The sequence below is a fragment of the Sinohyriopsis cumingii genome, unplaced genomic scaffold (genome assembly GCF_028554795.1).
Source record: "Sinohyriopsis cumingii isolate HCF-2022 unplaced genomic scaffold, ASM2855479v2 utg001339l, whole genome shotgun sequence".
Classification (NCBI taxonomy): domain Eukaryota; kingdom Metazoa; phylum Mollusca; class Bivalvia; order Unionida; family Unionidae; genus Sinohyriopsis; species Sinohyriopsis cumingii.
Genome location: NW_028315985.1, coordinates 1,015,220 through 1,031,793, shown reverse-complemented (window position 1 = coordinate 1,031,793; position 16,574 = coordinate 1,015,220). Strand labels below are relative to the sequence as shown.

At 32.5% G+C, this 16,574-nt stretch overlaps 1 protein-coding gene across 7 annotated transcripts in view; it reads right to left on the bottom strand.

Annotated features, from left to right (window-relative positions):
• Positions 1–1,973: 1,973 nt before the first annotated feature.
• LOC149772614 (uncharacterized) overlaps positions 1,974–16,574 on the bottom strand; it is a 419,962-nt gene continuing 405,361 nt past the window's right edge. For all 7 annotated transcript variants that reach the window (XM_089947575.1, XM_089947571.1, XM_089947573.1 and 4 more), the window contains 6 exons: positions 13,185–13,325; positions 12,132–12,162; positions 11,260–11,375; positions 7,833–7,869; positions 7,370–7,464; positions 1,974–2,761 (listed from right to left, as the gene is read on the bottom strand). In XM_089947575.1, the coding sequence (XP_089803701.1) occupies positions 2,715–2,761; positions 7,370–7,464; positions 7,833–7,869; positions 11,260–11,375; positions 12,132–12,162; positions 13,185–13,325 (467 nt within the window). In that variant the 3' untranslated portion in view covers positions 1,974–2,714. The remainder of the gene's footprint in view (positions 2,762–7,369; positions 7,465–7,832; positions 7,870–11,259; positions 11,376–12,131; positions 12,163–13,184; positions 13,326–16,574) is intronic.

Here is a 16,574-nt window from a genome sequence, read left to right as displayed (position 1 = left end):
ATGTTCACTTGATTACATGTAGACAAAGGTTATCGACTTGAAATTCAATGCTATATGACCTTGTTTATTTTAACTACAATGGTTTAGGAATACAAATTTGAAATTTCATAAAGACATAATGCTATGGTGTTCATCTGGGTTTCTATAATGGACCATCATTAACACCAATGTTATTTAATAAAAAATTTAAAAACAGGGAAAATAAATACAATAATAATAAGGTATGATTTTTTCCAAAAATGAAATCTTTAACCAATGTTTGGTTATAATAACCACTTAATACACAGGACTTTAAGGAGTATATAGCATGTATATAATAAAAAAATAATCAATACAAAATTTAAGATATGTTGAGGTCTAACTGGTTAAGCCACAGTAATAATGTTAATAAGATCATGGTTTAGGCGACGATTATTCACTGGAACAAATACATTAAATTTTGTAGTTTTTGTTTTTCAATTCATCCATTATGGAGATTTATTTGATATATAATAAAAAAACCATTGCATGTTCCTATTGACAACATATGTATAGTTTACAGCTTGATGAATTTTCATCATAAAGAATATGTTTTGGGAATTATTAATATAACACCTACCAAACTTTTCCCCTGATTGATGCATAAAAAAACCAGCTTTGTTGCTGATGTTTTGAATAGTTGAATCCTTCTCTATACACGGCATAAACATTCCAGTATTATTAATGTACAAAGTAAGCACAACAATATGAAAAACATATTAACAAATACATAAATTACCTTTTCTGGGGGATTCAAGCAAGAATATGATAGAACATTAGTGCCAAACATATACAAGTGTGAAACATTTTATACAAAAATGAAAACGGGTGTCATAGGTAATCAACAGAACTTTATGGAAATATACACATCATTATAAATTGTTTCAAAACAAATACATTTTTAAATTAGTCTGTCATTTTTGTTTTTCATTCCATCCATTCTGGAGACTCGTTTTATATATAATAGAAAATTGGTGCCTGTTCCCTCATCCTCTTTATTGCAAATGCTTTTCTACTGTCTCTCTCTCTCTCTCTCACTTATAAAACTGATAGACATATATCAGATTTTTTATAAACTGTCATCCTAAGGAATATGTTTTAGGAATTATTAATGTAACATAAACTAAGCACCCCCCTGCACTGATTGATGCATAAATACAACAGCTTCATCACAGATGTTTAGAACATTTTGAATTCTTCTCTATACCCAGTCTCAACATTCACTATTATCAATGTACAAAGTGTATATGATACATTTTTGTGAAAAACAGATCAACAAACAAATAAATTACCTTCTCTGGGGGAATTGTAACAAGAACATGATAGAACATTAGTGCTAAACAGATACATGTGTGAAACATTTTATACAAAAATGAAAACAGGTGTTTGGGGTAGTCAACATAACTTTATGGAAATATACACCATTTTTACATTGGTTCAAAACAAAGATCAGGTCATATGTCTTATCATTGACTTTTTGGCAGATTACATACAAATTGACTATTTTTGAATATCATTTTTTTTCATAATACGTGTGATAGGATCCTATTTATCATTGATTTCTTGGCAGATTACATACAAATTTACTGGGGCCCCGAGTGGCCGAGTGGTCTAAAGCGCTGTCTGTTACGGATCACTGCCATCTCACCTCTGTCTGCATGGGTTCGAGTCTAGGATTCGGCCAATGTGGGTATGTGAGAAAGCTTGCCAGTAGCTTCTCGAGGGTCGGTGGTTCTTTCCGGGGATTTCCTGGATTCTTCCTCCACCATTAATACTGGCCGCCATGTATAGCCTATCGTGTGCTGGAAAATGGCGTCAAACTCTACAACAACAAATTTACTGTTTGTTTTATGCATAGCTTTTTGTAATAATGTGTGATAGAAGCCTTTTAGCCAAAACATCTTAAATCTATGAATACAGGCACCACAACAGAGAAGAAAGAGAAGAAAACCATGTCGTTAATTTCCTTTATTAAAAGCAGTCCTGGATAAAAATCAAATACATATTTAAGGAAGCATGTGAGGCATCTTTTGTCTGTATCAGATTCATAGGAATCTAATCATGGAACAAAACTGACTCTTATCATACCTATTCCTTTAGAAAAATTAAGCATATGAAAATTAAACAACAATTAGGTGGCTAAACAAATTTCTTATTGATGTAAGTTCATCAAGCAATGTAAGTATAGGGTAGAACATCTTTTAGATCATGTTTTAAATTTATATAAATATAAAATCACTTGTTTATTCATGTATGTTACTTTAAATAACCATTAAGGATCAGAACATTAACAGAACAAATGATATTTCCTAATGAATAAGTTTATGTTAAAAGTAATTTTTGCCGTGATCTCGCAATTACGAAGTGTATTGATAGGTCAGAAGTGTATACATGAGTCTAATAATGTAAGTACTTTTGAATTGTACTACATTCATCAAAGTGAAACAATAATTAAGCAATCAGAAATATCTTCATTCAGTACGATAAAAAGTTTAGCAATACATTATAAATTTTGAACAAAATACAAACTGAGTAACATTTTCAATATTGCAACATCATCATCAATGAATATCCATCAGTTTCATCATTGTCTTCAAACTTGAAATACCAACTACAAGTTTTTATACAAAACAGATTAGGACATAAACGTTTTTTTGTCTGTTGCTCCTAATTTTCATTAGGACTCAGTGGTTGTGTCAGTCAGGCTGTTTCATCTGTGTATTTTCATATTTTGCTTTGGAATCTGTAAATAAGAAAAGATCTACACAACTCCAGTACTAAACTATAAAATGTCAGCAAATACAAATTTATGATAAAATAATCTTGTTTATAGGAAAACGAAAAACATATTACATATGAAATAACAAAGTTTTGATATTAATTATCATTAAACAATAAATCATGATAGACCTTATACAAATGAAATAAAGAGACACATAAATACATTTAGTTATTATTTTCAAGTGATGTGAACCTAATATTAAATTTGTGCCTGTGTAAATTAAAGAAATAATTTCTATATAACATTCAACTAAAAACATGATGTCCCGATAACAAGCTCAATAAGAATTTAACATTGATGATTGCTGTATTGACATTTATAAACCACTAAGGTATGAATTTGACAATTATGATTGCTTCATGAAGCATTAAAAACCACTAAGATATGAATTTGACATTGATGATTACTTCATGTAGCATTATAAACCACTAAGGTACGAATGTGACAATTATGATTACTTCATGTAGCATTATAAACCACTAAGGTATGAATTTGACAATTATGATTACTTCATGTAGCATTATAAACCACTAAGGTATGAATTTGACAATTATGAATACTTCATGTAGCATTATAAACCACTAAGGTATGAATTTGACAAATATGATTACTTCATGAAGCATTATAAACCACTAAGGTATGATTTTGACAATTATGATTACTTCATGTAGCATTATAAACCACTAAGGTATGAATGTGACAATCATGATTACTCCATGAAGCAATATAAACCACTAAGGTATGAATTTGACAATTATGATTACTTCATGAAGTATTAGAAACCACCAAGGTATGAATTTGACAATTATGATTACTTCATGAAGCATTATAAACCACTAAGGTATGAATTTGACAATTATGATTACTTCAAGAAGTGTTAGAAACCATTAAGGTATGAATGTGACAATTATGATTACTTCGTGAAGCATTAGAAACCACTAAGGTATGAATGTGGCAATTATGATTACTTCATGTAGCATTATAAACCACTAAGGTATGAATTTGACAATTATGATTACTTTATGAAGTGTTAGAAACCATTAAGGTATGAATTTGACAATTATGATTATTTCATGTTGCATTATAAACCACTAAGATATGAATTTGACAATTATGATTACTTCGTGAAGCATTATAAACCACTAAGGTATGAATTTGACAATTATGATTACTTCATGAAGCATTATAAACCACTAAGGTATGAATTTGACAATTATGATTACTTCATGAAGCATTATTAACCACTAAGGTATGAATGTGACAATTATGATTACTTTGTGAAGCATTAGAAACCACTAAGGTATGAATGTGGCAATTATGATTACTTCGTGAAGCATTATAAACCACTAAGGTATGAATGTGACAATTATGATTACTTCATGTAGCATTATAAACCACTAAGGTATGAATGTGACAATTATGATTACTTTGTGTAGCATTAGAAACCACTAAGGTATGAATTTGACAATTATGATTACTTCATGTAGCATTAAAAACCACTAAGGTATGAATGTGACAATTATGATTACTTCATGTAGCATTATAAACCACTAAGGTATGAATGTGACAATTATGATTACTTCGTGTCACATTATAAACCACTAAGGTATGAATGTGACAATTACGATTACTTCGTGTAGCATTAGAAACCACTAAGGTATGAATTTGACAATTATGATTACTTCATGAAGTGTTAGAAACCATTAAGGTATGAATTTGACAATTATGATTACTTCATGAAGCATTATAAACCACTAAGGTATGAATTTGACAATTATGATTACTTCATAAAGCATTATAAACCACTAAGGTATGAATTTGACAATTATGATTACTTTGTGTAGCATTATAAACCACTAAGGTATGAATTTGACAATTATGATTACTCCATGAAGCATTATAAACCACTAAGGTATGAATGTTACAATTATGATTACTTCATGTAGCATTAAAAACCACTAAGACATGAATTTGACAATTATGATTACTTCATGAAGCATTAAAAACCACTAAGATATGAATTTGACAAATATGATTACTACATGAAGCATTATAAACCATTAAGATATGAATTTGACAAATATGATTACTACATGAAGCATTATAAACCACTAAGATATGAATCTGACAATTATGATTACTTCGTGTAGCATTATAAACCACTAAGATATGAATTTGACAATTATGATTACTTCATGAAGCATTAAAAACCACTAAGATATGAATTTGACAAATATGATTACTACATGAAGCATTATAAACCATTAAGATATGAATTTGACAAATATGATTACTACATGAAGCATTATAAACCACTAAGATATGAATCTGACAATTATGATTACTTCGTGTAGCATTATAAACCACTAAGATATGAATTTGACAATTATGATTACTTCATGTAGCATTATAAACCACTAAGGTATGAATTTGACAATTATGATTACTTCATGTAGCATTATAAACCACTAAGGTATGAATTTGACAATTATGATTACTTCATGTAGCATTAAAAACCACTAAGATATGAATTTGACAAATATGATTACTACATGAAGCATTAGAAACCACTAAGGTATGAATTTGACAATTACGATTACTTCGTGTAGCATTAGAAACCGCTAAGGTATGAATTTGACAATTATGATTACTTCATGTAGTATTAAAAACCACTAAGGTATGAATTTGACAAATATGATTACTTCATGAACCATTAAAAACCACTAAGGTATGAATTTGACAAATATGATTACTTCCTGAAGCATTAAAAACCATTAAGATATGAATTTGACAAATATGATTACTACATGAAGCATTATAAACCACTAAAGTATGAATTTGACAAATATGATTACTACATGAAGCATTATAAACCACTAAGGTATGAATTTGACAATTATGATTACTTCAAGTAGCATTAGAAACCATTAAGGTATGAATCTGACAATTATGATTACTTCATGTAGCATTAAAAACCACTACGGTATGAATTTGACAATTATAATTACTTCATGTAGCATTAAAAACCACTAAGGTATGAATTTGACAAATATGATTACTTCATGAACCATTATAAACCACTAAGGTATGAATTTGACAATTATGATTACTTCGTGAAGCATTATAAACCACTAAGATATGAATTTGACAAATATGATTACTACATGAAGCATTATAAACCACTAAGGTATGAATTTGACAATTATGATTACTTCAAGTAGCATTAGAAACCATTAAGGTATGAATCTAACAATTATGATTACTTCAAGTAGTATTATAAACCACTAAGGTATGAATTTGACAATTATGATTACTTCATGAAGCATTATAAACCACTAAGGTAGTTTTCACAGAGTACAGAAAATGAACTGAAAAAGTACTCAAATGAGGAAATGTCACCAAGAGAAGGAAACAAAAATTCATCTTACTAATAGAGGCATTGCTGCTTGATGTGCAGTTAAGAAAAAACTGTTTATTGACACTTCCGATTAAAATAATCATGTACACATCAAAATAGTCATCACATATTCTCTGTGGAATAGACTGCCATAAAATATCTGTACTTTGCCATACAAGTCAGAATTTCAACCCAAATGAAATAAGATCAACTTTCATGAAATATTTAACTTGCACGGAACATAAAATGATAAAACACTGACAAGTGAACAGATTGACAGGAAACTATAAATCACTGACAATTGGACAGATTGACAAAAAACTATAAAACACTGACAATTGGACAGATCAACAGAAAACTATAAAACACTGACAACTGGATAGATTGACAGAAAACTATAAAACGCTGACAATTGGACAAATTGACAGAAAACTATAAAACACTACAATTGGATAGATTGACATAAAACTATAAAATACTGACAATTGGACACATTGACAGAAAACTATAAAACACTGACAACTGGACAGATTGACAGAAAACTATAAAACACTGACAATTGGACAAATTGACAGAAAACTATAAAACACTACAATTGGATAGATTGACATAAAACTATAAAACACTGACAAATGGACAGATTGACAAAAAAACTATAAAACACTGACAATTGGACAGATTGACAGAAAACTATAAAACACTGACAATTGGAAAGATTGACATAAAACTATAAAACACTGACAATTGGACAGATTGAAATAAAAACTATAAAACACTGACAACTGGACAGATTGACAAAAATGGCAATCAATTTGTTCCTTGAAGATAATAAGAGACTGTTATGCCAACTGTGAGTTAAATATTATAATGTGTACAAGAGGCTTCCTGATAAGGCTCCACAAGCATTTGAATATGATCTAGTCCTTTATATTTCTGGGACAGTATAGTTCAAGAACATTAAATAAATTACTCATGATGGTACCTTTGGATTGATTGGAGATCTTCAGTAAGCTGTACACCTGGGTGTCACTGTTTACTTAGGGGTGCAATGTGTATTAGGTCTACAACAGGCAACATGATAAGGCTCCACAATCATTTGAATATGATCTAGTTCTTTTTATTTATGGGACAGTATAGTTAAAGAAAATTAAATATAGTACTCATGATGGCACCTTTGGATGTTTTTGGGATCTTCAGTGAGCTATACATCTGGGTGTCACTGTTTGCATAGGGGTGCAATTGTTCATACGAATCACCTTCTGGAGACCTTAAAAATGAAATGGAAATATTATTAGATATTATCAGATATATCATATACAACATTAATGACAGTGAATGTTTTAAAATGAAGTGTTCAAATGCCTGTATCAACTGTTAACTACTTGTATATCAATTGTATAAAAATAGGTTCAGCAAGTCATTTCTTCTCTCTTATCAGTGATTGTACTCCATTTGCATAAGTATATTTTAGGTTTTAAAACACATTAAAAAGATAAATTACACTGCTTAATCAATTTCTTTATTGGAAATTTCATGTATTTTCCATGTCAATAATACACACAGTAGGTAAAGATTATATACATGTACATATTAATTCATCATGTTTCATTCAATATTCATGTCATGTGACTGTACCTTGTTTTGGGATCTATATTCTCTTCCAATGTGATATCTGGGGAAAAATGAAAAAACACAATATACATCATACTAAAATAATTCAAATACAAAATTATACTGACTTGACCTAAAATAACAAAATCGATATAAAATTGAAAATGAGATGTAAAAGACCTTAATTTAATTGTATGAACCTGCATTTACAGAGATAACCTGTCAGTTCTGCCGTAATACATACATGTTTTATATTTCCTGTTTTACATGCTGGTTTGTTTTTTCTTTAAATATCAAAAATAGTCTTTGAGTGTTTAGTAACTCACAAACTTATAACACATTTATATCATATCTGAAACCAGAAGGTTAGTAATAGAGAATAAAGCAAATAATTGCATTTTCCTTGCAGTAAATCTTAAAATTATTTTGCGGCAGATGAAAGAGAAATACATACTGTACCTTTATGTGCTAAATATTGATAATAACAAATTAGTACACAACAGTATTCAGTCATATGTTACTATAAGAATAATTTGTTATTTTCCTTGAACTAGCATATCTTTTTATAGTTTGACGTGTCCAGACTTAAATTCTAAGTTGTTCTTGGCTATTCTCCTGTTTATACTGTTGTTGTTGTTGTGGGGTTGAACGTCATTTTTCAGCAAACAATAGGCTATACATGGCAGCCAGTATTTATGGGTGAGGAAGAACCCAGAAAAACCCTGGAAAGAACCACCGACCCACGAGAAGCAACTGGCAAGCTTTCTCACATACCCACATTGGCCGAATCCGAGACTCGAACCCATGCAGACAGAGGTGAGATGGCCGTGATCCATGATAGAGAGCGCTTTAGACCACTTGGCCACTCAGGGCCCCTATTCTCCTGTTGAATTGTGCTGAATATTTCAAAGGGTGCAGTATGAACATTTAGCCTATATCACTACTGTTCAACAACCCAAAAGTTTGGAATAATAACCACACATCAGACTGAATAGAAAAACCACAAGTATGTATTACCATATATGGGATAGTTTTGTTGGCCTTATTAAGTATGCCTATGTACCCAGAGTGAGTACATACTTGCTACTATCTGTGCCAGCCCCTATTAGATAAATACACTAATTTAGCTAGAGTGAGTACATACTTACTGCTATCAGTGCTGGCACTAGCAAATACTCCAATTTACTCAAAGTGAATACATGCTTATTGCAATAAATGCTGGTCCTATCAAATACACCAATTTACCTAGAGTGAGTAAGTACTTATCACTATTTCTGCTGGCCAGAGTGAACATACCAATTTACCAAAGTGAGTATGTACTTATTGCTATTTCTGCTGGCCAAAGTGAACATACCAATTTACCAGTGAGTATTACTTATTGCTATTTGTGCTGACCAGAGTGAACATACCAATGTACCAGAGTGAGTATGTACTTATTGCTATGTGTGCTGGCCAGAATGAACATACCAATGTACCAGAGTGAGTACGTACTTATTGCTATTTCTGCTGGCCAGAGTGAACATACCAATTTACCAGAGTGAGTATGTACTTACTGCTATTTGTGCTGGCCAGAGTGAACATACCAATTTACCAGAGTGAGTATGTACTTACTGCTATTTGTGCTGGCCAGAGTGAACATACCAATTTACCCAGAGTGAGTACATACTTATTGCTATTTGTGCTGGCCAGAGTGAACATACCAATTTACCAGAGTGAGTACATGCTTAATGATACTAAAAACAGGCAACTCATAGCTATGTATGAATATCTCATTATGATAAATACTTACATTGTCAGAATACGAAATCAATCATTTAATTTGTGTTAGGTATCGAATTTGCAAGATATCACTTGCAGAAAAGTATGTGTGTGTGTGTGTCAGCTTCCTTGTACAATATGTCCAATCCTTGACTTAATTTATAACGTGTAAACCATGTCAGCCTCCACTATACAAGAAGTAGAAATAATTGAAGTGTACTGAAGTCCTAATTTACTAACCAAGTAATTCAAACATCATTGTGTAATTGTGAAGAGGCACCTGAAAACCATCTAATTTTTGAGATTATCTTTTATGTAGATCAACATTAAACCCTGCTTCAATGTCTTAATCACATATGTTTGCCTGCAATGACTGCCCTGCTACTTCCAAGTTATCCTCAGCGAACTTATGATACAAATTGTAAAGTGCTTTCAGTTCTTGTTTTCTTTTCAAGGAACCAGCCAATTTTCATTTTTTTAAAAAAAATATTTCTGTAAATGTTTAATTACAATACCAATGCAAATATTATTATATGTATCACATGTAGATTTATTTCGATCATTCAAGTATTTCTCTCTCTCTCCTGCCTCACATACAATATGCATGGTGCTTTCATGATAGGGAAGGGCTGAACCTAAGTTAGTGAACTTGCAGCCTAATCCCAATCATGCATGACAGTCATAATATAATATGCTTAAGTTGGCCAAGTTAAAAAGAAAATGAATTAATTATTTTTCTTCCAGAAATGGATTATTTGCTAGTCTCTAATTCTTGGTTTTCTACCACCTGTGTGACATTTATTAAATGTATAAAATGTATCACTCTAAAACATAATTTATAGTAATCAACATTTTCTTGGTAATGTTACCTTTTGGACAAGTTAGGTAAGAACTTCCATTTCATGCCCACAATTAATGCATTAGTGACACCAGCCTGTAATTGCAATGATGTTACCTTTCGGACAAGTTAGAGACACCAAGCTGTAATTGCAATGATGTTACCTGTTGGACAAGTTAGTGACACCAAGCTGTAATTGCAATGATGTTACCTGTTGGACAAGTTAGTGACACCAAGCTGTAATTGCAATGATGTTACCTTTAGGACAAGTTAGTGACACCAAGCTGTAATTGCAATGATGTTACCTTTAGGACAGGTTAGTGACACCAAGCTGTAATTGCAATGATGTTACCTTTTGGACAAGTTAGTGACACCAAGCTGTAATTGCAATGATGTTACCTTTAGGACAAGTTAGTGACACCAAGCTGTAATTGCAATGATGTTACCTTTTGCATGGTAGTTAAGACCTTCCTTTTCATACTTACAATTAATTCATTAATGATACCAGGTAGTTTTTGCAATGTATAATGAAATTTGGTCATTAAATATTGACAAAAAGTTTTAAAATTCTTATTGAAACAGGTGAAACTGAGTCTGTAGGTGCAGGGATTGGTCGTTGGTGTGAAAAGATAAGCACCAGAATGGTATGCCACAGGACACTTAATAATTTCTAGCATTTATGAGAATGAAAACATGCATACAAATATTATTTTTTTATAAAAAGAATATATCAACACAATTGTTAATCACTGAAGTTTGTGAGCCATCTTATCATGAAATCATTTAAAACATCCAATATTAGTTAACAATGCAGACTTAATGAATTTATGGCAATAATTAAACAAGTTAATTTACCATTAAGTTGAAGGTATTGGGTGGCTTCACCTTTTGTGAAATTGAGTCCCTCATATTCTTTTCCTCTGGCCACATCTTCTTTGACAGACACTTCTTTTATTTGATTTCGTCTTGTGCTTGACACAGAACACAAGATTATCTTTGATAAATGTGTTTGTTAGAGAAAGAATCGAACGCATGTTTCAAACTTTGACTAATGCATATCATCAATGTAACATTTGTAGGATACTAAACTGTCTTTGAAGTATTCATCTTTAATACATAATCAATTGGTGAGTTGTGGATTTGCTTTTGAATTATGTACCTAAGCTTCATGATAGGTAGTAATTCAATACAAAAAGGAAAATAAATATAACTCTTTATGAACTGTATTTGTACTTTCTTATTGTATTATGTTATGTTATTTACATTTGAATCTTTCAAGTGACCTGTGTCATGTATGGCCTGACTTCCTAGTAACAGCATAATTATGTAAACATAACATATTGCATACCTGTTAGACACATGTCTTATATTTATTTTGTATATTGCATCAAAAACAAATTTATTTAGTTGTTGAATTTTACAAAACATCTTGGTTGTTGCTCATTATATATAAAACTGAGCAAAAAAGTTTTACATGTGTTGAGAAGACATTCAACTTTACATTTCAACAGAAATGATGTTTCATGATGTATTCACATGATTGTACCTACAAAACTGAATCCTGAATTGACTGATTATAATTAAAATAAAATGAAGAAAGTGTTTTATAATTGTAACATCTCTTAAACAATGACATTTAGCCTGTTTGTACTTTACATACCTTCTATGACATTTCTGTATAGTGTAATAATATATCATAAAATGTGATTAACAAACACCAGTCATACCTTTCTTCATCATCCCCCATTACACCATTTTCTGTAATAATAATATATAATGAAGTAACAGTAGGTGTCACATCCATTTCTAACTATGATAAAGCTGCAAAGAGACCTTAAGTGACAAGTGACTATCACTGGATTTAGAAATCCTATAATATCATTGTAGAAACATAGGTATTCAATTACTTTTTGGTGTATGATATAATATCATTGTAGAAACATAGGTATTCAATTACTGTTTGGTGTATGATATAATATCATTGTAGAAACATAGGTATTCAATTACTTTTTGGTGTATGATATAATATCATTGTAGAAACATAGGTATTCAATTACTTTTTGGTGTATGATATAATATCATTGTAGAAACATAGGTATTCAATTACTTTTTGGTGTATGATATGCATATTAGCATCAACATGTATTTGTTTATGAGCTGAATCTTCCCCTTTAAAACAATATATTAATTATAAATAGATACTGTTTTCAAAAGGGTGCTCACTCAAATGTTATAAGAGAAACTATTTACATTGAAGGACAATAAATTCATAGTTCCAAACATGTTCTAATATATGTGAGCTGAAACTCTGAGATGAAAGATGGACATAATGAAATAGAGACATATTTACACAAGAACAAGCATGCAATTAGTTAATTAAAATTACCTAAGGTCTGTTGTCAAAGGATCTGGAACCACACATTACATTTTGTAAACATTATGAAAGGCATGATATATTGTAACAGGCCACATAAATACATATCTGACAATGACAGTCCATATTACACTGCCTAAATATAATGACAGTCCATATTACACTGCCTAAATACAATGACAGTCCATATTACACTGCCTAAATATAATGATGCAAATGCGTTGTCATTGGATACAATAATGTAGGTCAAGTATCACATCAACAAATAATGATACAATGTTAACATGGATGACTATAAAAGTCACTGATATGACTTGTCTCTATTTATTTCTGCCATTCCTAACACACACATTTAAGATTATATTTTACTTTACCAGTCGGAGCTGATCATGATAATGTTTCTTACCATGTTCATTTTCCTTTGTATGTTGATATCTTCTCCAAAGGAATATGCCTACTGCCACACCTAGAATGATGACAATTCCAGTACTTATGCCTCCAGCTATCCCGGCAACTGGTATTCCATGACTTTCAGAAGTACTTGCTACTGCAAATATGAACAATAGTCATTTAAATTATATTTAATTGCAGTAAAGATTTCATCTAATTGGTCACATACCTGTTCCAACTGTAAATAAAAACACAAGAAATTCATATTATAGGATGGGCTCAGAACATGCGACTAAATTCAGGCTAAAGTGTTCACTATATGTAAAATTGTTAACCAATTTGATTCCTTTTGTCAAATATGAAATAAAACATCATAGTTGCTAAATTATGTGGTACACTGCATCTTATTTGCATTTATTATCATTGCATTTCTGCAAAGAGTGTGAGAATTATTAACAGTTACTCCATATGTGTCTGTCTGTCAATCCATTCTTAACTAAGTTTGTCGATGCATCCCCTATATACCAATTAGAGGACTTTAATGGTTTTACCTACTGCCAGCCAGTTGGGATGTGTGTAATGCTTGGATTGTTGGGGCCCAGCTGGGGTCAGCCATGTTGGCATAACGATGATCAAACCAGGGGTCAGAAATGTCAGAACAAAGAAAGCCAGAAGTCAGCCAGGTGTGAAAGACTAACAAACCTTCTAACTGTATGACTGTCTGAGCACACATGTACATAACAATATTTTAGTAATCATTTATCAAGGTTCATTTCATTGCCTTTTTGGTACTTGTTCAGAGGTTAAACTAATCTTGCTTGCTTCTAATTTAGTAACACATTGTAATCATGCTCAAATTCACTTTTGTAAACAAGTGGTGCTTGGTTTTATAGCAGTTTACTGTAAAGCCTCATTTCTGTATATAGCTTGTACATACTCATTCTAATTGTCTTCCTCTAAAGTAGCAGCAGAGGGGGCGAATCGGACAACTTTTTCGACAAAATTTGATTAAGGTTTTAAAACGACAAATAGAGCCTTCCTTCGAAATCTCACTTTTCAAACAAAAAAAAAAATAAAGGCTCCGTTTGGCAAATGGAGCCTTAGTGTTTTTTGCTCGAAAACGCTATATTTCGCGACAACATCCCGTTGGTGTTTTCCCGTGGTAATCATCGGGCGTCCCGCGTTGTTGTCATCGCCCCCTCTGCTGCTGTGGCTATTTACAATGATCTTACAAACAGAGTGATCACTAACTCATCCTCTTGCAGATCAATTAGGTTTTTTGACTGATCGGTAAGTTTAAAATTAATTCTCGTTAAAAACCGATTATGGCATCGCATATAGACCGGATTAATTGGACTCTCAACGATTAAAAATCCCGGAGGGGCTGTTGGTGAAAATGAATAAAGGATATACCCCTGTTGAGCCTGATTTGATTGCTTGGTATCCACCTGGTAACTCCCTTCGATAACATCACACACTAGATTGATTGCTATCACAGACGTAATATTTACGTTGTATGGAGCAATATGCCTACCATCCTCTCCGTTATCGTGTCTGAGGATAGTTGATGGGGCGAGAAAATCATTAAGAGATTTTTTTAGTTCTGGTGCGTTGTATCCTGGAAACTTGAAATCGGTTAAATTGGCTTCTGTGATATTATACTCGGTTAGGAATTTTTGTTTATTATCATCGCTGTTAGCGGATATTGTCTTAACGATTCGTTCATTAATATATTCCATGTCTGATATAAGTTGATTTAACACCTCAACGTGTTTTCGTGGTTTTGCTTTCCGCAGCTGTTCTAGTTGTGATTGGTAATTACGATTAATCTCGGCAAACGCACCAGTGATATCATTTAAACCAACTGTGACCACGGCGGACGATTCAGGAGTTTGCTCATACGGAAAATACCATTGCATGGTATTCCTGTTTTGAAATATAAACATACTGGGTAATAACGCGCTTTTTATAATAGACAAATCATCTTGATAACTGGGATTAATTCCATGATACGATTGCGTATTCGTGTGCAAGTCGGCGGGGATTTCATGAGGTGGATTCTTAGGCCATCCTAGTATGGTTCTTATTGAACTGTTATAAATATCAACCATATATCCCGGTGTGCTTATTTCAATCGTTGACGATAACGTCGGTTCATGAACCGTAATAGCGATTTTTGATTCTTTTCCTGTGATCGATTTTATCCTGCGTTGAAATTCTTTATTGATTTGTTCTATTTGGTATGACCCAGTTGGTATTGTAACCTCCTTCCAGTCTGGGGGTCCATTGGATCTATTTGTCCATGCAAAAACCAGCGAGTTATTAGGTTGTTGTCCGTTAAATGCGTCCGCTCGGATATTAGGCCAACTGTGATATACTCGCAATTTTGCCAGCGCTATTTCCTTCACTGGAACCGGTGATGGGAAGTTCACACTGAATTCGGGTTTCGTTGATGTTATCGATATCATACTTGTTTGTACCGGAGTGGTGTTTTCCGCGATCCGTTGAAGTAATTGAAACCCTTCGGGGTTCAGCGACATTATTATTATTCGTTGTTTTTAGTGTTTAATTTCGACACCGAATATTAACAACCTGCTTGTTTTAAGCCCATTGAAGTGGTTTCAGCGACGTGGTTTCCGGCTTCCAGTTGAAAATTTTCGATATTTGACATCGCGGAGCCATACAACTGGACCATCGTGGAGAATTCAACATCGGATATGAACGAATTATCAATCGACAACGAGATCAACCCGGATAATTTCGAGTACGCGTCGGATACTATTTGATGTTTTACTGTATACTCGTTGAGTTTTTTCTGAGAACACGATGATATCTTTTTAGTGATTGCGTTGGCGACTCCAGCAATTGTTGTCGCCGCGGAGATAGCGATTGGAACAGCGATCGGGGCTATCATGGTCACCGTGGATAAAATGACACCGGTACCAGCTACTATACCGGACACCGAGTACACGGCCACGTCGATGGCGGTTATTTTACGACGGTATTTTTTTATTTTTGCGCGGTATTGTTCGGAAAGCGTTAAGCTCGCGGAGAATTCTTTTGCGGTATCGAATCGATATTGATGTGACGTCGGTGATACCTCTGATTCAATTACCCTGGTGGTCATTTTATTTTAAAAGAGCTAGTGTTTTCAATTACTCACTTAGATTCACTACAAATTCTACATACCATGTAATGTTTATCCTAATTAGACTGCTATCAACGGCTCTAATTATAAACCGTTCGGTTGCATCCTTGTCAACGATTGTTGATATTGTATTGTTAAACCCGGATGAACTCGACGATGATATATTAAACTGCATCGCTGAAATCAATGTCAATCGATAAATGCCCTTAACAGTTGCGGTGATATTTACTATATTATGCGTAGGAGTCCAATCGAATG